This window comes from Kryptolebias marmoratus, linkage group LG9, assembly GCF_001649575.2.
Source record: "Kryptolebias marmoratus isolate JLee-2015 linkage group LG9, ASM164957v2, whole genome shotgun sequence".
Taxonomy (NCBI): domain Eukaryota; kingdom Metazoa; phylum Chordata; class Actinopteri; order Cyprinodontiformes; family Rivulidae; genus Kryptolebias; species Kryptolebias marmoratus.
Window position 1 is genome coordinate 17,341,262 of NC_051438.1, and position 24,852 is coordinate 17,366,113.

Below are 24,852 nucleotides of genomic sequence, written 5' to 3' on the forward strand. Positions count from 1 at the left end.
ACACTGCACCTAATAAAGATAGGGTAACAGTACAGAACAAGCTGTCATCTCCCTACAGTAGGCTATTTAATCAAAAAAAATGATACACTGATCTAAAGAAAACAAATCAAAGACAGCAACAATTAAAGTGAAACAATTATTTATTTACTTGTGGTCAAGCTGTAAAGCTTTAGCATGGGCAATTTTTTCTTTAAATTTTTACTAATATTTTACTCAGTGCATCATATGTTTTTAGTCATAAGGGCATGTTTTAGTTTCACAGTTGTGAGTTTTGGTATTTGTATTTTACATTCTTGCTTGGTTTTCTGTTGTAACTAAAAACAAGTTTTCAACAGCTTTTGACTTGGCAAAGTTTACGTAAACTTATTCGTCAGAAGTTGTGATGTGACTTTAATATGAGTGTTTTCTGATTTCCTAAAGTGTGTAGAAAAGGATGTTTAATGAAAGTTTTGATTATCTAGATGTGTGGCTTGTAGTTTAATGTCAGTGGTCTTACTTTGGTCTGTATTGATAAATTCAGTTTTAAATGTACTAAAACTTGTTAAAAGTGACTGCAGTCGGGTTAGTCGCATCTTTAACTAAATGTTGTACAGTAAAGTTTTGCAACAAATTAAAAAAACATTTTTCATGCATTTTCCTCCCTCTAACAGTTTTTATAGTACAGTTTTTTGTCAAATATTTAGATTTTTTTCCACTTGGAGATTTGTTTTGAAAATTGCCTGAACAAATACCTGGCTCCAATTTTTGTATAAGGACACAAAATCTGCTCATCTGTTTAACAAGCACCATTCAGCACACCCTACATAAATTATGGCTTATTTTACATGAGGGCAGATCCCATTTACAGCCATGCTAGCAACTTTTTACCTCATAATTAGGCTTTTATTATTTAATAGTAAAGTGATTGCATAACTCATGTAGATGGGTGCCCATAAGGTGTTTGTATTATTGACTTGATAAATATCTAAATTTTAGATGANACTGCAATAGATTTATAAATTATTAAAATCATTAACATTTATCAAGTCATTTAGTGTACTATACTTTACAGAAAAACAGAAAAATCGTATAAACGAAGAGTAGCACAATCTAAAGTCATAAAATTAGCATTCCTGGATAAAAGTCAAAGCATAAATTCTTGTCTTATCTTTTAGGCTATTCAGTTTTCAGTTTGACAAAAAAATCGTCTCGTAGATACTGGTGGGGAAAAATAAACACATAATAAATCAAATAAACAATAAATAAAACGAAATCTACCCTGACAAACAAATTGCTGGACTGAAGTATTTTTTAGCCAAAATTTATTGCAAATCAAGAACCTCTGGTATCAGAGTGAATTTAAGAAGGGGGTCTTAGGAAATAACTGACAACAAATCATATAACCCTGCGTGACAATAGTCGTGATGAATAAAACTGTCATGATTGACTCTGAGAGGCTGTGTGGTCATTGGACAAACGTCAGGTATTCATCAAAGCTACATACAACTTTTTTTCTTTTTTTAAGAAAATACATAGTTGACTGCATGAAAACATGTATAACTGTGTTTTTTTTAAAGAAATGTGGTGCTTGGACGTCAATTCCAGCCAATCATACACTTTCTGCATGAATATATTTACAGTGGTAAAACTTAGGGAATAGCTGCAGTTGCAAATTTTGAGTGAATGTCGTGCTTTTCAGGTGAAAATTTTAAGTACTTGTGTTTCCTTCATAAATGTTTTGGTTTATTTTAACTCACGGTGGCGCTATATAACTGCCTTATAATGATTGGATTCCTCGTCTTTTCGCTGTGGAAAAATCCTTAGGATCTTGACTAGTAACACAACAAGCTAAGGGTCGAACTGCACTTTCTGTTGGTTGTGTCGTGTTAATTTAGTATTTTTCTCCTAACTTGATAGTAACTCGTCATTAAGAATGGATTCTAAAATTATCTTTATTCAGACGTATGGGATGTGTTTCTTCCTTTGTTGGTTCCACGTCGCATATGGAGACCTGAGCTATTCTTTCCCGGAGGAGATAAAACGAGGATCGGTTATTGGAAATGTCGCCAAGGATCTCGGGCTGCCGACGGGCGCGCTGTCTGTCAGAAGAGCGCGCATTGACACCGACGGAGCCGACAAACGTTACTGTGACCTAAACCTGAAGAACGGAGAGCTGATTGTGGCCGACAGGATTGACCGAGAGGGGCTTTGTGGAGAAAAGGCTTCGTGCATTTTAAAGCAGGAGCTAGTGCTGGAGAATCCTCTCGAGCTCCACCGCATCAGCCTACATATCCAAGATATTAATGATAACTCGCCACAATTTAACGAAGAATTGATCGATATAGAAATTCAGGAGTCTGCAGACAGGGGAGCTCGCTTTGTGATCGAGGAGGCGCACGATGCGGATGTGGGACAAAATTCCGTTCAGCAATACAGCCTTGAACAAAATGAAAATTTCATTTTGGCTGCAGATGGAAACAAATTAGAGCTCATTCTTGATAAAGAGTTAGATCGTGAAAAACAAAATGAAATCAAAATGACGCTAACAGCTTTAGATGGAGGATCTCCTCAGAGATCAGGTACTGCAGTTATTCATGTCTCTGTGTTGGATGCTAATGATAACGCCCCAGTGTTCAGTCAGGCCGTTTATGAAGCCAGTCTGCCTGAAAACTCTCCTTTAGGTACTGTAGTGATTACTGTGAGTGCAACTGATGCAGATGAGGGAGTGAATGGAGTTGTGACTTATGATTTTGGACATGTTTCTGAAGAAGGGAAGAAAGTATTTAGTATTGACCGTAAAAAAGGTGAAATACGTTTAATTGATATTGTTGACTATGAAACCACAGAATCATATGAAATACGTGTAAAAGCAAAAGATGGCCTAGGGCTATCATCTTATGCTAAGGCCATAATTTCTATCACTGATGTTAATGACAACGCCCCTTTAATCAATTTGAAATCACTGACCAATCCCATCCCAGAAGACATCCCACCTGGTACAGAGGTGGGCATCATTAACGTACAGGACAGAGACTCTGAGAAGAACAGACAAGTCTTTTGCTCCATCCAGCAAAATCTCCCTTTTAAGTTGGTCCCTTCCATTAAAAACTATTATTCAGTGGTGACGACGGGACAACTGGACCGTGAACTAGTGTCTGATTACAACATTACAATCAGTGCCACTGATGAAGGCTCTCCACCTATGTCCTCCTCTAAAACTGTCCACTTATCTGTAGCTGACATCAACGACAACCCACCTGTGTTTGAGGAACAGTCCTACAGCGCATATGTGAGTGAAAATAACAAAGCTGGCTCCACTTTGTGTTCTGTTACTGCTCGAGACCCTGACTGGAGACAAAATGGGACAGTAATTTATTCTCTGTTACCTGGTGAGGTGAATGGAGCCCCTGTGTCCTCCTATGTTTCTGTTAACGGAGACACGGGGGTGATCCACGCTGTCAGGTCGTTTGATTATGAACAGTTCAAGAGTTTTAAAGTGCACGTGATAGCCAGAGACAACGGTTCTCCTCCGCTGAGCAGCAATGTGAGCGTCAGTGTGTTCATATCGGATGTGAATGACAACTCTCCTCAGATCCTGTACCCCGCCCCGGAGGGCAGCTCCTTCATGACCGAGCTGGTCCCTAAAGCTGCACACGGAGGCTCTCTTGTGTCCAAAGTGATCGCGGTGGACGTGGATTCTGGACAGAACGCCTGGTTGTCCTATCATATAGTCAAATCCACTGATCCAGGACTTTTCACTATTGGACTGCACAGTGGAGAGATTAGGACCCAGCGGGACATTTCTGAATCTGACAGCATGAAACAGAACCTGATCGTGGCAGTGAAAGATAACGGACAGCCCCCTCTGTCTGCCACCTGTGCCATGTATTTACTGATTTCTGATAACTTAGCTGAGGTGCCAGAACTGAAAGATATTTCTTATGAGGAGAAGAACTCCAAACTGACCTCATATCTGATCATAGCACTAGTTTGTGTGTCCACCTTCTTCCTGACCTTCATCATCATCATCCTGGGTGTCAGGTTCTGTCGCAGGAGAAAGCCCAGACTGTTGTTTGATGGAGCAGTTGCCATACCTGGCGCTTATCTCCCTCCTAATTATGCAGATGTTGACGGCACTGGAACTTTACGCAGCTCTTATAATTATGATGCCTACCTGACAACAGGATCTAGAACCAGTGACTTTAAGTTTGTTTCATCTTACAATGACAACACGCTGCCTGCTGACCACACTCTGAAGAAAAGTCCAACTGAGTTTGCTGATGTGTTTGGGGACAGTGATGGTTCTCCTGAGGTAGGCCTATCACTCATAAAATATCGCTGAAACTTTTTTCCATTCTGATTTGTGTTTGTGACATGTAGACACACTTCATTGTCTTTCATTGGATAGTTTTCTTATTTACAGAAATCATGTATTTTCTATGGTGATTACATACTTGCTACTTTTTTTAACTATAATACCTTTTGTATTATAAATCAATGTATGTTTTTTATACAAGTTTTCTATTTTCTTTCATGAAATGGATCGCTCCTTCATTAAACCGTTACTTTCCAGCTTTAAAAAAGATACCTTTAACATACCTGATTCATTTATATTTTTAATACTTCATTTTGCAACTAAATTATTCTGCCTCAGAAACCCCTCCTTGGTCTTGTATAGTGTAGCATTTTATCAGTGATTACCACCACATACAGCACCCTGGGTTGCCTATTTATTTTAAAACTTAAAAGTACCTCTGGTGACTAGTTATAATCAACACTTCAAAAATTCAAAATTTCTAATATGAATCTTTGTGTAGCTTTAAACCTACTATTGGAACTTTTCAGGTTTTAATAATCTCTCATTGTCTGACTCAGAAAAAGAAAGGCTGTATACAATTTAAAATATGTATTGAACAAATTAAAAAAATGAATTAAATATTAATTAAATACCTGAAGCACATCCAAAACGTTGAGGGCTTCCATTAAATCAGAAGAAAATATTTTTTTTGACAACACTGCACTTTTTTTCCCCTAACGGTGGAAATCCAAAAGAAATCAACAAAAAAGATGAATTTTTCTTCCTTTTTTTAAAAAAAAAAAAAAAAAAAACAGTTTCCACACTTTTCTTATACATACAAAAAAAAGCAATTGTCTGCATTAAACAACCTGCACTAGTGCATTTGCTAGTAATATCAAATAAAATACTTATGATGCAGCAACCATGGTGAAGCATTTTGTTTTAATGGGCCTAACTAAAAAAAGAAAAATATGTAAGTATTACATGCCTCAATATCTATGCATGAATCCAAAAAGGTTACAATTTTCTAAAATTATCTAAACAATTAAACATGAAATTAAGGTAATAACACAGTTGATGTTGAGTTTATTTATTTTTCTTCCTTTTAAATCAACTTTAAAAATTGTCTTTAATTACATCCACAAACAGCTTCAATACTGTAAGATCAATAATACAGTAAACACTTAGACCAACCTTCGTAATGAACAAACAAATCTGACAAGTACACATTTGTATCCCTGAATAACGTTACTTAAATTCAGTAAATAAAATATAGATATATGTGTGGGGAGAAAAACAAAAAAATGGCCAACACGTGCAAAGTGGCTTCGTTGAATGAGTGAAGAAACCTAAAAAGATAATGACTGTCAATTTATCTCACATATGTGTGAATGAATATCAAAGATCTACAGCCTCTAGTAACTTGAGTGTCTTAATGTAGTGAACAATAAAAAATAACTGAACAACTGAATCCACTCATGAACAATTGAGATTTGCCAAAAGTCACCACTTGTACATTTGCATTCTAAATCAACAAGAGATTTTTAAGACTTTGCAGTTTTGGTGGGAGTTTGTTCTCTCCCAAGCCAAATATCACTCTATGTATGAAGCAAAATGTGGTTTTCATGGCTTTAGGGTAGTCCAACTGTATAGCATATGACAGTCCAAACAAGAGGCAAAGTGCCTCAGGTAGGCTCTGGAAATCATTCCGCACAATACCTTCCTCAACAATGACGGCAGTAGACACTGGGTGAAAGTGGAGCTAATTTGGAGTGAGTTGCACAGAGAGAAGGAAACATGCACCAAAGTTTTCCTTCCAAATCAGACCGCAGGTGCTGTGGTTTGGACTCAGTCTTCATATGTGATACATCTCTACCATGTGAACTACCAGACAATCCAACCATGATCCTTTTTTTTTCCTTTTTTAAATCTTAAGTGACATAAGCAAGGTCAGGAGGGCTCCGGCAGCTCACCTGGTAGAGCATGTATCACATACTGAGCCTGTATCTTTCCCACAGCAACCCTGGGTTTGAATTCGTCCTGGGCTGTTTGCTGCAAGTCTTTCTCTGCCGTTGCATTCTCTCTTAACAGCATCATTCAAAATAAAACAGAAACTACAAAAAAAGAATATATACAAGGTCTTGCATTTAACAAACTCAGCTTTGGAGACTAACAATGTATGATTCGTCTCACTTCACATGAGATAGACTGGAAACTTTACCCCACTGGCATACACCAAACTGTCAGTTAGCAAGCAACCCTCGCCAATGTTTGTACTTAATACAGAATATTTCCATGAATTACTTTTTTTTTTTTTTAATCTTACTGTCACTGAAACACTGGTAAACAAATCAAATTTCCCCATAAGTGCTCCTATGAGAACTTACAAAGCAGGTTATGTAGAAGTCACTGGGGTCATCACCAAGTAGAAGAAGGAGACCTCGGAGCACAATGGTGCACATCGCCGTCACATCTGGTTTCCAGGAGTGGATAATGAACAAATGAGGCTCCAGATAATGCAGCATTCAAAAGCTACAGTACAAAAATGTATTTGAAAGTCTATACGAAATAAGTGTCACTGAATTATTTGACAGTGGAGCAAACAATTTATTGGCTGTTACAGCTGTAGATTGTTTCTTTGCAGTTAATTAAATATAGATTCTACAGGAATTGTAGGTTATACTTAGATTGTTTCACATGTACTGTATATTTCTATTTAAGAGTAGATGATGACTGCATTTTCATTTTAGAGTGAACTATTCCTTTAAAATGAAATGTTCTCCAGATATAAGCTACTGGCATCTTACCTCCACTGCACTGGGCCTGCGTTGACAAGGCAGCTGTTCACTAACTCTGAGCACTTGTTCTGAAAACGACAAAGAATGTTATAGTTAAAAGGATGTTTTACTGATATCATGGTTTGTAGTTTATTGACACAGCCATAACAGAAAAAAAAATGTATTAAATAATAAATTACAATTTCAGGCAAGTTTGACCTGAGGGCTATCGTTTCCTAATATTTTTGGTCAAAATAATTAATCAGATTTTTTTCCCACCCTATTATGCAGTAGTTCTCTCTGTCCTCACACTGGGACAACAGCTTTAAATGTGAGCATGTGGAAAAATGTTAAAACGTAAAATATAACATTTGAATTTTATTAGCCCTTAAAAGGTGGTCATTCAAGCTTAACAGATGTCTCAAGATTTCTTTTTAAAATATCAGAGATGAAGGTCATGGTTTAAAAATTATTCTGACATTAAAATTGTCCCTTGAAAAACAACTAAGAACCCCAAAACGGACAAGTGTCGAAAGGTGTTTTAAGTAACTAGGATGTGAAACTGTTAAAACATTTTAAGCTCATCCCAGGATTACAGTGGTAAACCGACTGAACTCGCCTTAACCATGGCCTGAACAGGCTAACGCTATGTCTGTTTGGTTCGTTAGCAAGCTAACTAATGCTAACGTTAGAGCGAACGCTAACAGTTGTAGCAGTAATAAAAACATATTCACGGACATGCTTGCTTGAGAACTTACCTTATTATTCTTCAAAACAAGAAACAAGACAGCGCAAATATCCAGTCAGCAGGATACACTCTGTGCTGGACTGTTGTTACTGAGTGGGAGAGACTGAGCTGCGCATGCGCACGTCATGTGGGTGACGTTGGCTACTTATTATTGCTAGTGAGCTTAACTCTTAATAAAGTAATGTTCAGTCTAAACACTAAGTATTTTGCGTTTTTCACAATGCAAGTAACTGTTAATTCATAAATACTAGTCATAAGAGCATAGTTTTGATAACTTAGTAAAGTTAACAAATATATGTAAGTCTATTGGATATCACAGTGTAATACCTTATTCTGAAGATTTATTTCCACTCATTACCTTTTACCAGAGTGACAAACTCAGATGATAAAGATGGCGAAGGGTATTCCTGGCTCCTTTATCACTCTCTAGTTCCACAGATGAACAGCAGGTTTAGAACAGCCAGTCAGAGTGTAAGCTTCTCCACACAATTTCATAACCCCACATATAGACTCAACTGGGTGTACCAAACCCTGAATTTCCCAAAAAAAATTCCACGTCAAAAACACTTGTTTAGACCTTCGTGTTAGCTGGTTTTTGGCTTCACGGTGGCTAAAAGTACATTCACTTTGCTAATGATGAATGTTAACTACATTCAACAAACTAATGATATAATAAGCATTTGTGCACCTCAAAACAAAAAAACATAGTAGAGCATGGTTTCATGAAGACTGTCAAGTAGAAGATTTGAGACATTCAACTATACACGCTATTTTGTACACAAACTCTTGATCACGTTTTACTCCATTTTAGCCAGTAAAGTTACACAATTGTCACTGTTTGCGTCTCACCAGTGAATGACAAAAATATCTGTAAATTTCCGCATCACTTCCTCTTACAACCATGAACTTTTCACAATAACACAACATATATTTAGCAAATAACTCTTTAATCGGATCAATTTAACCATGCATTTGTACATTTTAAAAGTTATACTCAATATTTTAACCCATTCATGCAAGACATTTTAGCTTATTTGAATTCTAGTTTTTAATATGCTTCATATAATACTCTTTGTGAACTTATTGTTTAGTACACCCAACATAATTGGGACCACCCTGTTTTGAATTTGCACTTTAATTCAACTGCGTGGTGAAAAGGACTGATAAATGCAAGCAGTGTAATTGCGGAACCTTTGTTTGTGGACGGTGTGATGGCAGGTTGCATTCAGGTGAGGCTCTCTGCCCTGTCACCAGATTTGATAGGTTACTTTACAGGTTACACTCATAAATATTCCATCAATGTGTAACTAAACTGCCCAAATGTTAGAGAAGGAGTAGTAATGTGGTTTTTGAACAGTTTTGTGTGCTTAGAAAGACAATTTGTTACTCCACCGCTCTCTGCTGACTTTCATGGGTTAATTTCCCCTGTTCACGTTCTTGCAGGCAGGGTGCTGTGTTTTGGGTAGTTTTGCCCTGTGTATTGTCTTGGAGGCGTGTCGCCAAGTTAATCTGTGGTCGAAATTTGTTGAACTATTATGTTAAGTGCGTCGTTCAGTATGATACCTAATTTTAAAGATATGTGTTAACAAGAAACAGTGTTTGCAGAGCATGTCAATTATTTAAGTTCAGGTTTGCTGATAATCTGTATTTTTTCCCCCAGAGTGTCAGGGTTACATGACATGAGGTATGACGGCAGACACACTGACTTGGTGTATAACAGGGTGTCTTTTATTCTGTTAAAACAGAAACCATACTCTTAGTAGTGGCTTCGCTGCGATGTCGACAACAGTACAGCTGATGACAGTACATCGGCTTATTTTTACAGGTCCCTCCCACTCACGTGCCACTACTGCCATCTTTTGGCGTCAATTGGTAATACTGCAGAATTTTTTTTAAATCATCTAGTAATTGTGAGTCAGTACCACACAGCATAAATACTTAAAACACAGAAAATAAAATTTAAAAAAAATGTTGAGGGGTGACTTTAAATAGCTCAATGACCCTGGGTGCCACATAAGGAAAAACCTTGAGTAAGTGCTTATCCTAAAACATTTAAATTAAGCAAATTGCTATATTTGAGTACAGTCTAATGTTACTGTAATTTGTACAGTGCTGTCATAGTAGCCTAAATTGTTTGTTTTATCTTCAGTAATCAATTTACATAAAAATTATCTTGGAGAGATTGCGCCCCAAGACACTGGAAATCTGGATGTGATGAGCAGATTTGTTGGAAGAAAATGAAATTCATGGATACTTTATAGCACTCATGTTTCAGTTACTAGGAAATATATTGAACTTGAATATATATTATGAATTACTTTTAGATGAGAAAAAAAAATGTCTTATGTTGTGTCCTAAAGGCATTTCACATTTAAAACACATATCACATTTTGTCTTGTCCTATTGTGGCAAATGTTAATTTTTAGTGCTATTTGTAAAATGTGAACACCCCAATATGCTTGTTTTATTGTATGTTTGGTTTATAAGCAATAGTTTGATCTTTAGTCTGTGCTTAAACATGGAGACATTCAAAACCTCAAGGTTACACTTTGTATGTAGATACACTTTCGCGCCACCAGAGGGCGTCACTTGTGGTGAGTTGAATGTTTGTGAGTGCACAGAGAGAGAAGAAGAAAACAAAATCAGTTGTGGAAGCTGTGTGCCATGTTGTGAGGCACTAAAACCACCTGAAAATCACCCGACGTCCTCCTTCTTCTTAGAAAGTGCAACACGAGAAACTTTGCTATATGACGTTGAAATTTCAGACAAGGACCAAGATGAGGTATCAGGTATGTCAGGCATTTCGCATTTAGAAGAAATAAGCTTTCTTCATCAATGTTATTAGCTGGAAAATGTATTAGAAAATACATATTAATATTCTGACTCCAAATAATTCCCAGCAGTGCATATAGTTTTCACACACACACACACAAAATGGAACCCCCCCCCCCACACACACACACACACATGCCACACACACACTCTTGATGGCCCTGCCTGTCAGCTGGTCCCATCAGACATTTACACAGGCTACATCCAACGCTGACAAGCTGTGACTGACAGCTCTCTCTCTGTTTAGATCCAGACAGAGGCACAGATGAAATCTACAGCATTCAGATCTGGATAACAGTCAGCAGCTCCAGAATTTACGCACGTGCACCAGCTCCGGGTCAGGCTGGGCTCATGAGCCTGCCTGACACCTACAAAAAACATTTTGGCTTTTATCCGGTTCGGGTCTGGACCAAATCAGCCTAAAAATAAAATAAGAATATTTCTAAGTAAATGAGTACATTTATAGCACCCGTAGGCCACCTCTGACCTAGATCCACGCCCGTGCTGTTGAAAAAATAGAGACCCCGGACCCAAGTCTGTTTACGGGTCCAGGCCAAAATGCTCACCTATATTTGGCCCAGAGCAGATATCTTTTTCTGTCAGGGTAGACAAATAATTGCGTGGATAGTTTGTCATTTTTGCTCGGCTAAAAGCAGCTGGAGTTTTCAGCTGTGCTGCGATGGCAGGTCGCTTTGGAGAAAATTTAGCCAGAGGAGGAAAAGAAGACAATGGCAGCAGGTCTGATTTGGTTTCTGAATGCATGTCACTCAGAAACAGCCGTGATGTAGGCTAATCTCAGACATCCAGGGCTGGGGTGACGCTGTTCCAAACCGGCTCTTGTGCCAGTGTTTATTATTTACTTGCGTTTATTTTTTTCCATGGTCATTTAAAAAGCAGTTAGTTTTACTAATGATCATCACTCCTAATAAATGATTTGAATAAAAAAATCACAGGTGAAAACTTTTCATTAATTAATTAATTGTTAATTGATGTTTGCTGATGATTTGATACAGGTAAAAGCTTGATGCATAATTAAACGTTGTGTATTAAATTAAAAATAGTCTATTTTAGTTTTTAAAATCATTGTTTAGTTAAATAAATCAATTTTTATCTTAGTTGTAAACTTGCAAGGGGAATTAATTGAGGTTATGTAGTGGTCAAAATGACCCCTTGCTGTTCACAGATGTGTGAACAGCGATGATGAGAGGATGACAAACTAAAGAGACGCTCTTCATTTCACTAATAACACACTTTACTACTGATAAACAGAGAAATGTATATCTACACATCCCTGTGAAAAAAGAACACCTTATTCATGACTGCAGTTTGTTACATGTACATTTTTTTTCATTTTCAAAAGAAAGACTTTTGTTGCAAGCTTTTCCAGATCTGATGGCTGTGAAAGTACCCACTGACATTACCGTGTGGCAAAACTGAATGTGCGCTCCTGACATTCAAGGTGCACACAAACAGAAAGTGCAAGGTGACGAAACACCCCATCGGCCTCCCTACCTCAAAAATGAATCCAGCGCCGCTGCACACATACACATTAATATATCTCAATAGTTTGTCAAACAGAGCAACCAAATCCACATTCTAAAATACCTAAAAACAATATATCAAACATTCTCTAGCTAGTGTTATCTGTTAAAATGTCTTTAATCAGATACATAAATAAAAAACTGAATTTAAAAAAATAACCATATTTACTTTAAAACTATTAGGATGCCATTTTAGTTTACCATGTTTTATTTCAAAGTAGAAGTCAGGGGTTGTTTGATCAGGTCACAGTTTGTGAAGAGGGAATGGCCTCATAAGCCTTGTATTTAATCCAACCAATTGGGTAAAGTTTTCACCCAATATTTCATCAAAGCTACCCAACCTGTAACCCAACAGAATTAGTCAAGCTGTGGAGGTCCTTCTGTGGAGTTCCTTTTAAAAAAATGGCGTGTCGCTGACCCAACCCCTGAGTCATGGCTTGAACCAATATTTGGTAAAACTAACCCAACATATGACCCTAAGGTTCTTACCTATCATATTTGTTATGAAAATAACTCATATTTGATATATTAGCATCTTAAATTGTATGTAATTTAAGAGTCCATTGGTAACTTTTCAGCAGACCACGTACATCAGAATTACAGTTTTTAACTTTCTAAAACCCTTAAAATACAGGATCTTTAGGGAGGCTTTGGTAAATGAACTGTTCTTATATGGCACCTTTCTAACCAACCAGGCAACAGAAGGCACTTTACAACACAATTTGCCCTCATTTACCCATCTTGTCATATATTCATACAGCACTCTAGCACTGTATAGAAATACAGCAATCTACTACATGTCTACAAAGCTACACATTCATACATACACCAATGAGATATAGCCTACATTAGAGGCAATGAGGTGTCTTGACCAGGGACACTTCAACATGAAACTACTGCCAGGAATTGAATTTCCAGCTCTCATTGGAGGAGAACTGCTCTAACCACTGATCCACACTGAGCCACAGCCAGCCATAATCATTTGGAGGATCCTCTGCTATTATGGACAGACAAAACAAAATGAAACTTATGTACAACATTTATTGTGATGTGAAAAGGATAAAAATTAAAGTTTAACTATGTTGAGTAAATGACTTTTTCAACAACCAAATGAACAATAAACTGTTGTATTTAATGCAGAAATTATGATAGATATCTTAAAAGAAATTATTACAAAACACTAAATTAACACTTTAACAGCATTTAACCCCTAAATGCTGTTTGACAAAACATTAAAAATATGTTTAAAAAAGAAAACTAAACAAAAAAAATGTACTTTGTGTACTACTTATTTTAATTTATAAATCCATATGGAGAATTTCCTAATAATCTCACTTGATACCAAATAATTACAATCAGAACTCTATTCAACATGTGGGCCCTCACACATCCTTATTTATTTATTTATTGCTTTGTAAAACATTTATTAGATGGGCAGTATAGTAAAAAACAAAATATACCACGTATTTTTCTTTTGCTGTATTAGTCCCCATCTGCTTAAAATCTTATTTTTTTCATAAAAATTTGTATTTAGTGACTTATTTCTTTTTTCTTTCTGCTGATATCTCAGTCACAGTCAGATATATGTACATGAAAAATAAGTTGCAATATCACTTTTCGTCTCTTGGTGACGCTCTACTGTAATGCCTAACTCATGGATGGTAATGTCTCTCCCTATCTGTGTCAGTAGAACTGGAGCAATAGGTTTGAGCAGAGAGTTGTGCATGGATGCGCATTTGTGCCAGTGGAGGAGGGAGAGAAAGACAGCGGCTGCGTGAGTGTGTGAGTCAGAGAGAAATAGAGGGAGGAAAAAAAACAGTGGTGGAATGGGAAAGGAGGGAGAGGAATAGAAGCTGACAGCATCACTAACAGAGCATGAATAACTCAGCAAGAGGAGCAGAGCAACGTCGGATTATTGCTGCGTTTTCAGCTTTGTAGTTGGATTTAAATATAATGTCGACCGTGTATTTTTTTTTGAAAGCATGTTGTATGATGGATCATCGAGTAAACTTAAAATGGTGGACTGATTTTTTCCTCTGCGCTCTCCTATTTGGCGTTTCATTCGGAGAGGTCCGTTATGTTTTTCCAGAGGAGATGCAGAGGGGCTCCGTTATCGGAAACGTTGCGCGGGATCTGGGGCTGCAGCTGTCAGAGCTTCATTCCCGTCGAGCCCGGGTTGTTGCAGAAGGAACTAGCCAGCTCTGCGAACTGGACACTGCCTCTGGGAATCTTCTCATCAGCCAGCGGATAGACCGAGAGGAGCTGTGCGCGCAAGCCACCGTCTGCATCCTGCAGTTCCAGCTTTTACTCGAAGATCCGCTTCAAGCATTCAGCTTAGTTTTGGACATAGCAGATATAAACGACAACAGCCCAGCGTTTGCTACAGGGGAGATCAAACTAGATTTGGTGGAATCTACAGTTCTGGGGAGGCGCTTTCCTTTAGAGAGCGCGCATGACCCCGATTTGGGCACGAACTCTGTTCGTGAATATAAACTGAACCAGAATGATCATTTTGCACTTGAAATGAGCACTGAAATAAATGGCAATGCTTATCCTGAGCTTGTTCTTAAAAAGCCCTTGGATCGAGAGGCGGAAGATGAACATATGCTGGAAATCAGTGGGATTGACGGAGGAAATCCAGTCAGATCTGGAACCGCCTCTATCCATATCCGTGTTTTGGATGCCAATGATAATGTCCCAGTTTTTAGCCAAAGAGTCTACAAAGCTTCTGTGTTAGAGAACTCACCTCTGGGGGCTGTCATTGCAACTCTGAATGCCACAGACTTGGACAAGAGTGTCTACGGAGAGATAACTTACTCTTTCAGCCACCTGTCAGACAAGATGAGAGGGGTTATTGAAATCAACCCCCTCAACGGGGAGGTTCGAGTTGCAGGTGTTATTGACTATGAAGAAGCAAGCTCACATGAACTGGATGTTCAGGCCAAAGATGGCGGCGGTCAGGCCTCTCATTGCAAACTTGTAATTGATGTTATTGATGTGAATGATAATGAGCCAGTGATAGAAATAAAGTCAGCCTCCGCTAAGGTGGCTGAGGATTGCAAACCAGGAACTATGATCGCTCTTATTAATATTTACGACCTGGACACTGGCAGCAGTGGTCGGGTCACGTGTTCAATCTCAGATAATGTTCCATTTAAACTAATTTCTGAAGTCAAAAACTATTACATGTTAGTTAGTGATGAGGTGCTAGACAGAGAAGTCCAACCAGAATACAACATCACAGTCACTGCCACTGATGCGGGTTCTCCCTCACTCTCCAGTGTAAAGGTTATAACAATCATTGTTAATGACGTAAATGATAACCCACCGACCTTTACACAGAGCGTGTACAATGCCAATGTTTTGGAAAACCAACCTGTAGGCACATTTGTCATGAAACTTCAAGCGCAGGACATAGACAACGCAGCAAATGCAAAAATAATATATCGCATATCAAAAGATACAAACTCTGACGTGTCATCTTTCCTTACCATTAATCCAGACACAGGCGAGCTCTTCACATCGCGCCTCTTCGATTACGAACAGTCGGCCCACTTCCAACTCAAGGTAACTGCTCGAGATGGAGGCGATCCTCCACTTTCCACCATTTGCTCTGTAAATATATATATTAAGGACCAAAATGACAACGCGCCTGTCATCCTCTATCCCGTCCAAACCTCAGGGTTCATTGCTGAAGACATGGTGCCAATTGAAGCACCTAGAGGTTACCTGGTCACCAAGGTGGTGGCTGTGGATGCGGACAGTGGCCATAACGCCTGGCTCGCCTACAGAATCATCAAAGCGACACGACTCAACCTATTCATGGCAGATCTGCACACGGGAGAAATCCGAACTCTGCGAGCCTTCATGGAGGAGGATGAGCCCAAACATACACTTGTGGTTTTGGTGACAGATAACGGCCGTGATTCTCTTTCGGCCACAGCGACGGTCAGCATCACTATTAGTGACGGGCTACCTGTTTTTAATGAACTTTTTCAGTTCGCAGATGAGTCTCAGGAAGAAGATAACTTAACACTCTACCTAATCATCGCGCTGTCAACCGTTTCTTTTCTTTTCATCCTTTTAATCAGCGGCGTGTGTTATTTTAAGCTCTGCCGGCGAAGTTACGTTTACCGTTCCACCACAAACAGTCTGCCTGTTTTTCCCACCACATACTGCTCATCTACTCTCACTGACTTTAGTCGCTGTGGGACTTTGCTGGGTGATGACAGATATGACCCCTTTTTAACCACCGGCTCGTGGAGGGGTGATTTTCGGTTTGGGTCAAACACAGACACTGACACATTAAAGAAAAGAAGCGCAGCTTATCAAAAGAATACACTGAGGCGCCTGAGCGCAGAGAGAGGCAGTCTGAAGGTCAGGGCAGGACCACAGCATCCCTGCTATGTGATCAAATGAGTGATAATTTTATCAAACATCTTCCTATAAATTTATTCTAACTGTATTTGTTTGTGTTTCTTTGATATTAAGAAAAAAACAGTTCTGTTTGAAAAATGTTTTTTTTTTATAAATGTTTTGATGCATGAATTTATTGACAGTGTTTTATATTCAACTTCATTTCCATCCTCAGAGGACTTGACCTTAAACAAAAAACAGTCTTAACCTTTTAAACCTTTTGCTATTTGCTCGACATTAGTATACCATTAGGGAGAAATAAACTAATTATTAAATATGCATTAATTTTTGTTTTGTTCTTAACAGACTGCATATATTTTTCAGTTGTGTATTTTTTCTTATGTTTTTTATTCTTCTATTTTGTCAGAATATAAGTAAATATTCACTATATGAGATTTATTATGTTGTTTTTGAAGATGTTATATAAACAATAAATATATTTGTCTTCATTTGTGTTTTAAAGAGCATTACATTGTCTGAGCATGATACAGTTAACTAAATGTAATCCTGTGTTGAACCTTTGCTCTAGTAATGGAAGATTTGTCTTTCCTATATATTTGTTGGTGTAGCAGCTTTCACATAAGTTTATCTTGTCAATTTTTGATATTATGCACTATTTAGTTGTGTTTTCACAAAATAAAATATAAATCACTGTTTGATGGACAAAGAACTTTTGCACTATGCCATAAATCCATCTCACGAACTGAACAATGTATAAACAAACTATGCATATGATGAAAGAAAAAAACAATAAAGCATATTGGGAGTATTTGTTTTTGTTGGTTTTAATTACATTTAATACAAAAATATTATATATACTGTTCAGAATCTCACTTTTTTGCAGTTTTATTTTGTCAAATCAGTAAATCTATCTGTCCGTCTTCTTTTATTAGCAATGAGTAACATTTTATTATAAAAAGCAAATTAGTACAGCTGCTCTGAGCTGCACTCAGGTTTGTGACAAGTCTTACAAAACTTAAAATTTTAAAAGCCTGCTATTTATACATAGTCACAGAGGAAGATAGTAAGAAGATTTCAAGCAATCTCCTGGTTTTCTTAAATAAATAACTTTTTATAAATAAATTAAGCTTTTGTGAATCTAATTGTGTTGTAATAATTGGGTTCATGTGACTGTATTGAACTGGATTTTCCTGAGTTGGGCTGAGTTGGATTTGGACTTGTTCCTTTTTTATGGTGCCCTGAAATAACATTTGTTGTGAACTGATATTATATAAATAATTCAATTCAATTAAATTTATAAGTAGACAGGTTTGCATATTTGAATTCATGTTTGTCCCTATTTGTGTTACTGCTGCAGGCACAAGTGAGTTTCTAATTTCAGCAAGTGTAGGAGGAGAATAAAAGGCTTAGATTTTGTTGCTATCTGGGTCACAAAGCCATGATTCTAAACCATGTTTTGCAGTACTGCAGAATGCAAATTATAATTACCTTATTAGTATAGCTTATTTTCGATAATATGTTGTTTCTAGTATTTTGAAATATTGTAAATAGTTGTCTTTGTTTTAGAAACCTATTGTATGTATAGTCTGGAAAACAACTGAGCCTTTATTGCATTGTTCAGGCATTTTTAGCAACAATTTTTCAGCTGCCCCTTTTTTAAGATCATATTTTCACTTGGTGTTCTTCAGTTGGTTAAATTTCTGTCATGCAATCATTCAACAAGTGATTCTTGGACAAAAAAATCAAACAAACAAACAAACAAACAAAAAATAGTTTTACCTATAATGTGACATACTGGCACCAAATAGCAATGTGGTTATTCAATTTCATTACACTTCTTGTGAAAGAGGTGATGGAATATACCCCAACTTGTGACCTCTGAAGAACTGTATAGGCAACTGATTTAATCTTCAATCTCCCAAGGTTGTCCAGCCAGAACAAAGGATAGAAGATGTCAGTTACACTCCTACCACTTTATTGTAGGACTCTGATGGAGTTATGATGAGGTTTATGGTTTCTACAAAATAGGATAAATCAAAATAAGTGATCAAGTAAACAATACACAGCAATCCAATCTATCTAGCAGCAGAGCTAGATATTCAAAGTGAACACAATGAAATAAACCCAAGATAGTGTAAAGAATTATTGGAATGATAGTCTATAAACTAAAACAGTACATTAGAAAGAAAATACTGATAATTTGGTATATTCTTGTCAAATATTGAAAATTCCAATCGCACTTGATTGCACCACCGGAAGTGACGAATTAAAGAAAAGTCGGATATCCGATGGTCTTTAAATGCACCACTGGTACTTTAGAAACAGCAATAATAAACGACCAAATTAGACTGAATTAAGAATAATTAAGTATTTGCAGTGATAGATTCACAAATAATAATTCACATTGTGTCGAAACACTCAAGATTAAACAGCTTAAACAAGTATAAAAGCACATTACTTCATAGTTGAAACTCAATACACAGTATTTAGAAGGTAGTCGAGTAATGAAAGAGACAACTTACGGTCTCGTGGACTCACAAACCTTGTTTCAACAAACGTGAGTGTCCCAATAAAAAAAAAAAATCCTCTGATAAAAGAAAGTCACCGAACTCCGTCACCGGAAAAAAAAAACAAAAAACGTAAAGTCTGTAAATATAAATGGAAGTTACTGTTTGTTGTTGATGTGGAGCAAGTCTCTACCTCTAATATTTAACAAGTGATTGTTCATTTTTCATGAATATAGTAATCATAAAAATAGCATTAATAAAATTTTACACTGTTTAACCAAGTTAACTTGTTTGATGTTTTACATAACTAATTACCTTTCTTGTGTTTTCTTTTTTTCTTTTGTGCTCATCTTGAATGAAACACCTGTGTTGGATCTTCACTAGGTAAGATATGTTTGGTTCTTTCTTTTTAAATCTCACACAACACAAGACACTTGCAGTCATGTCATCTTCAGCACCACTATAGTCGGTTTTCAGAAACCGCAAACACACATATTTTCTCTTTCCTGTTTTTTATTTGTATGTACTTTGAACCACAAAAAAAGTGAACTGACACCAGCTTTGCAACATTTTGAGTATTTGTCATAAGTAAAATTTCTTACATGAAAAAAATAATAATACAAATATGAGGATGTTTGCTACATCAGTACTGAAACACAAACAGCTGCTTTGCTGTTATTTTGGTGTGCCATATGCTTCTACCTCAGGGTTCGTAGCACATGAATATTAATTGCCCTGGTTTCCACTGTGCAGTCATCAACTGAATAATGCATCATCATGATGCACATATTTTTTGCTCTTAAGAAGAATGTGTTTTTCTTTGTGAGCAGAGGAGCTGTTTAGGGCATTTTTATAACCTATTAAAACACATCTATAAATATTTCTGCATAGATTGGCTTTTTATAAGAAAGGAACATGTTGCTATGAAATTGGTCTTTGATAGTTTATGCATGTGGAAGAGTGCTGCTGTGTAGTTTAAATAAGACCCTAAATGTAGGTCACTGGACTCATCTGTTAGATTAGATGAGGAAGCAGATTACTTTTGTGTTTTTGCTTCTGCCTATTTATGTAACCCTTTTCAAACACCCAGTTATGTGTTCCTTTACTCATTTTCAAGCATGTTCTAATTTCTTTCTCAATTAAAAAATACCTCTCTCTCTCTCTCTCTCTCTCTATATATATATATATATATATATATATATATATATATATATATATATATATATATATATATCATTATTATGTTATAATTTACAGCCAAATTAAAGTTCATTGGCTGGTTGTTTTAAGATACTCTTACACAAATTAACATCACTTTGCTTTTAGGATGGGTTGATATAATTTTGAGAAGTTTAAATCATGTATTAATGAAAACAGTAATTAAAAATTTCCCTTTGAAAAATGGTAAAAAAAAAAAAATGCATAGAATGTCAGAAAAATATACTGGGCAGACAGCAGAAGTGCACACATCCTGCAGTGTTACCGCTATTCTTATGCAATGACTGCTGGTGGTGCTGTTGCCTAAGCAGACTATTTATGTAACGTAATGAAATACAAAGTCTCCACCCGTCTTTCATAGAAGAGGGGGGAAGGGGACGATGACTGTGATTTCACTGAGGCTTTAGACTGAATCCGTTCTTTGTTTAGATAAGTTAAACATATATGGTGCATATTAAGTGGACCTACACCCTGTATGGATAGCTGTTTTGGTTTTGTTTTTTTGTTTGTTTGTTTGTTTTTTATCATATTTTTGAGAAAAAAATGAATAAGCTGAAGAGTGAAGGCCATTTGCTGGATCGGAAAATCTCCATTTTGCTTTTCTTTCGCCTTATCGCTGTGGTTAGTGGACAAATTCGATATTCCATTCCAGAGGAGATGAGGAAAGGGGTGTTTGTGGGAGATGTCGCAAAGGACCTGGGCCTGGATGTGAAAAGGTTGGTGTCTGGTCGAGCTCGTCTGGTTATAGATGATGAAAATCGATATGTCGCGCTGAACCAGAACAAAGGACATCTCGTTGTCAATGAAAGGATCGACAGAGAAAAGCTCTGCGCCAAGAAATCCCCGTGCAGCTTCGGTCTAGAAATTGTCCTCGAAGATCCCCTCGAGTTGTTTTCCATAACGATTGAGGTGCAAGACATAAACGATCACGCTCCTGTTTTTCCAAAAAAGGAAATTAATTTAGAAATCAGCGAATCAACGTCTGCGGGGACCGTTTTCCTGCTTGATAGCGCAACTGATCCTGATGAGGGAATAAACTCCTTGCAGAGTTATTCTTTAAAAGAAAACCAGCATTTTGTCCTTAAACAGCATGCTGGAGCCGATGGGAGAAAATATGCCGAAATGATGCTTCAGAGTGGGTTAGACCGTGAGAAGCAAAGCGAGCACACGCTGATATTATCAGCAGCTGATGGAGGAGAACCGCAGAAGTCAGGAACGGTCAAGATCCACGTGTCTGTTTTGGATGCAAATGACAATGCACCAATTTTTACACAACTTATATATAAAACCTCTGTTCTGGAAAATGTTTTGTCAGGCACAGTTATTCTTACAGTCAGTGCTATAGATGCGGATCAGGGTTTCAATGGGAATGTTACTTATTCCTTCACCCACTTAGGGGAGGATTCATCTTGTCCATTCAAGATCAACTCACATACCGGAGATATTAAACTCACTGGTGAGCTTGATTACGAGGTTTTTCCGAGTTATGAATTAAACCTTCAAGCTAAAGATCCGTGGGGATTAGCTGGCGCAAGCCAATTAATGGTAGAGATAGTGGATGTCAACGATAACAGCCCCGTGATCACACTGGCGTCGTACTCGGGAAAGCTCTCTGAAGATTCTCCTCCTGGCACCGTTGTGGGATTAATTAGTATTCAGGATAAAGATTCAGGTAGGAACGGGCAGGTGCGTTTAACTCTGGATGAAAATCTTCCATTTAAAATAAAATCCTCTCTAAGAAACTATTATACATTAGTCACGGAGAAAATTCTCGACAGAGAAAGGCAATCCAAATACAACATCACACTCACTGCCTCTGATGAAGGCTTTCCTGTCTTATCAAGCAAAACAATTTTATTTTTAGACGTATCTGACATCAATGACAACGCTCCAGTTTTTAGCCAAAATCTTTATAGCGCGCATGTGATGGAAAACAATTCCCCAGCCGTTTCTCTGTTACAGATCCACGCCTCAGATCCAGATCAGGGTCAGAATGCACGGATTTCCTATTTTCTTATTGACAGTGAAATTAATGGAAATCCGGTCTCTGCATATTTCTCAGTTAATACAGAAAGCGGAGTCATTCAGTCGTTGCGTTCACTTGATTATGAGCAGGTGAAAGAGTACAAAATACGCGTCAGAGCACAAGATGGAGGCTCCCCTCCACTCAGCAGCAACGTGACTGTGAAAATCTCAATCCAGGACCAGAACGATAACCCTCCTCAGATTCTGTACCCGGTCCAGACCGGTGGCTCCGTGGTGGCTGAGATGGTGCCTCGTTCAGCAGATGTGGGCTATCTGGTGACTAAAGTGGTGGCTGTTGATGTGGACTCTGGACAGAATGCCTGGCTCTCCTATAAACTGCAGAAAGCCACAGACAGGGCGCTGTTTGAAGTGGGCTTACAGAATGGAGAAATCAGAACTATCCGTCAGGTGACTGATAAAGATGCTGTGAAACAAAGACTCACTGTTATAGTGGAGGACAACGGGCAGCCGTCTCGTTCAGCTACAGTCATTGTTAACGTGGCGGTGGCGGACAGCTTCCCTGAAGTGCTGTCGGAGTTCACTGACTCTCCACACGACAAGGAGTACAACGGGACGCTGACTTTTTACTTAGTGTTGGCTCTGGCTGTAGTTTCCTTCCTCTTCATCACCTGTTTAGTGGTTATTATTTCAGTGAAGATCTACAGATGGAGACAGTCTCGCATCCTGTTTCACTCCAAGCTCCCTGTAATTCCATACTATCCACCACGTTACTCGGACACTTTAGGGACAGGGACTCTCCAACATGTGTACAATTACGAGGTGTTCAGGACGACTGACTCCAGAAAGAGTGACTGTAAGTTCGGCAGAACCTCGAGTCAGAACGTGTTGATAATGGATCCCAGTTCTACAGGGACGATACAGCGGATACAGAGCGACAAGAGCATCCTGGATCAACCTGACTCTCCTGTGGAGGTTAGTTGTTTTAGTTTTGCCTTAGTTTTTTTTTTTACTAATTTCTTTTTTTTGTGGTTCCTTAGGAATACATATTTGAAATATTTTAAATTTATTATAAGGTTTTTTTATAGCATTTAGACCAGTGTACACAGAGGTTTTGCACATTAACAATTTCATACTCCAAACAACTTTAAATACCTATAGTTTTCACCCGCAAAAAAAACTATACTGTGGACATTAAAAATGTAACAAATTAACTTCGCACTTGGCAGTGTGTCGGTCATATCAGTAGACTTGCCTAATTGTAGAAAATCTAACATCCTATTACACAATATAGATGCAAAACATATTTCAACGTGCCATTTGTGCAGCTCAAACTGGACACGTCATTGGCACGGAACGTGTTTCACGTGTACACCTTTATACAAATTATGAAATGAAAAAAATAACAATATAAGCAGTTTTATTCAGATATTTTGTTTGCTTGTTTAAGCTTTATATACAATGCTGCTCCACACCAAATGAATCCTTCGGCTGCTTCCCTGTCCATGGTGCTGAAGTTCCGGTCACTTAAGCGATGTTTTCTGCTTTCATTTGAGCTCATTTGGTTCAGTAAAGACATACTTAGGTTACATCTACTAGTCTAAATGTACAAGTTATTTCTTATAATAATTTTAAAATCACACCATAGCGAAGTAACTACCTTGTTTGAGCACATATATTTACCGTTTATCTCAAATAACCGACATTTACATATTTTCTTTTTTCGATATATATATATTTTCAAAACATGTTGATATTGTGTTTTCTGTTTTTCAATTCATACACAATATGTCATGCTAAATTACAAAAGTGTGGTTTTCAGGACATATATACATAATTAATTCCGACCAAACAGGATAACTTAAGCGTTTAAGTGTTGTCTTCTTAGTCTGTTAGTTTCTTTTATTGTTTAATATCGTTTTGTCATTCATTGCTATTGGCATCAGTGAAAGGGCAAATCTAATATTAAATATATGGGGTTTTATTATCATTTATTTAAAAAAAACTGGCATGAATGCTTTTAAAGCCACCATGAGTCAAACAGAACAACTCATAATGTTTTTTAGGGGTTGTGCTTTGAGAGAACGTCAACGGAAGCTGCAAACACGGGTTGCAGGTCTGATTTAGAGTTACTTATTTTATCCTCCAAGTGACGCTGTTGTCTGATGAATCTGTGGTGTTGTGTTGTTCCTTTTAAGGCAGAGCTCTTTCCTCCCTCCTCACAGCGTTTTACATCAGCAGACGATCCTCGTTTCTTAAACACAGAGGTTCATCCAGAACATATCACTTCTATATTTGAATGCCAGTATTTTTTTTTTTTTGAAATGTGTTTCTCCCTGAGCTAAAATATCTTTTTTTAATTATTTTGTTTGAGGATTCTATTTTTACATGGAGCTCGTGAAACGCCACCGAGGTAAAGGAGTAAGATGGCGAATGCACCCGCTTCGAATGTTATCATTGCATTGAATGGCCGTTATTAAGAGTTATCACTCCCATAATTTGCCTTTAGACTGCGCCGCCTGTACCTCCTAGTAGGTCAGAAGGTTTGTTTCTAGCCTTCCTATCCCTGATAATAAGCGTTCGCAGGCAACTT

At 37.5% G+C, this 24,852-nt stretch overlaps 1 protein-coding gene, 1 long non-coding RNA gene and 1 pseudogene across 25 annotated transcripts in view; 1 reads left to right on the forward strand and 2 right to left on the reverse strand.

Annotated features, from left to right (window-relative positions):
* The window catches only part of LOC108243066 (protocadherin gamma-A11), a 234,173-nt gene that overhangs the window by 59,491 nt on the left and 149,830 nt on the right, over nucleotides 1–24,852 (forward strand). Inside the window, exons 1-3 of one of the 23 annotated variants that reach the window (XM_017427159.3) lie at nucleotides 1,020–4,291; nucleotides 15,677–15,741; nucleotides 15,857–16,012. The exons of 16 other annotated variants lie outside the window; for them this stretch is intronic. In XM_017427159.3, coding sequence (XP_017282648.1) covers nucleotides 1,913–4,291; nucleotides 15,677–15,741; nucleotides 15,857–15,869 — 2,457 coding nt within the window. In that variant the 5' untranslated portion in view covers nucleotides 1,020–1,912 and the 3' untranslated portion in view covers nucleotides 15,870–16,012. Of the gene's footprint in view, nucleotides 1–1,019; nucleotides 4,292–15,676; nucleotides 15,742–15,856; nucleotides 16,013–20,359; nucleotides 23,235–24,852 lie in introns of those variants that run through there. 6 more of the 23 variants (XM_037977476.1, XM_037977461.1, XM_037977472.1 and 3 more) reach the window with 6 other exon arrangements.
* Nucleotides 5,351–7,923, reverse strand: LOC108242383. 2 transcript variants are annotated; one of them, XR_001808845.2, is made up of 3 exons: nucleotides 7,812–7,923; nucleotides 7,084–7,142; nucleotides 5,351–6,749 (listed from the first exon to the last, which is right to left on the reverse strand). It is a non-coding gene; the product is annotated as an uncharacterized LOC108242383 (long non-coding RNA). The 2 variants fall into 2 exon arrangements; XR_005233591.1 differs by having other exon boundaries at nucleotides 5,351–6,808.
* Nucleotides 24,347–24,852, reverse strand: part of LOC108229740 — a 3,177-nt pseudogene continuing 2,671 nt past the window's right edge.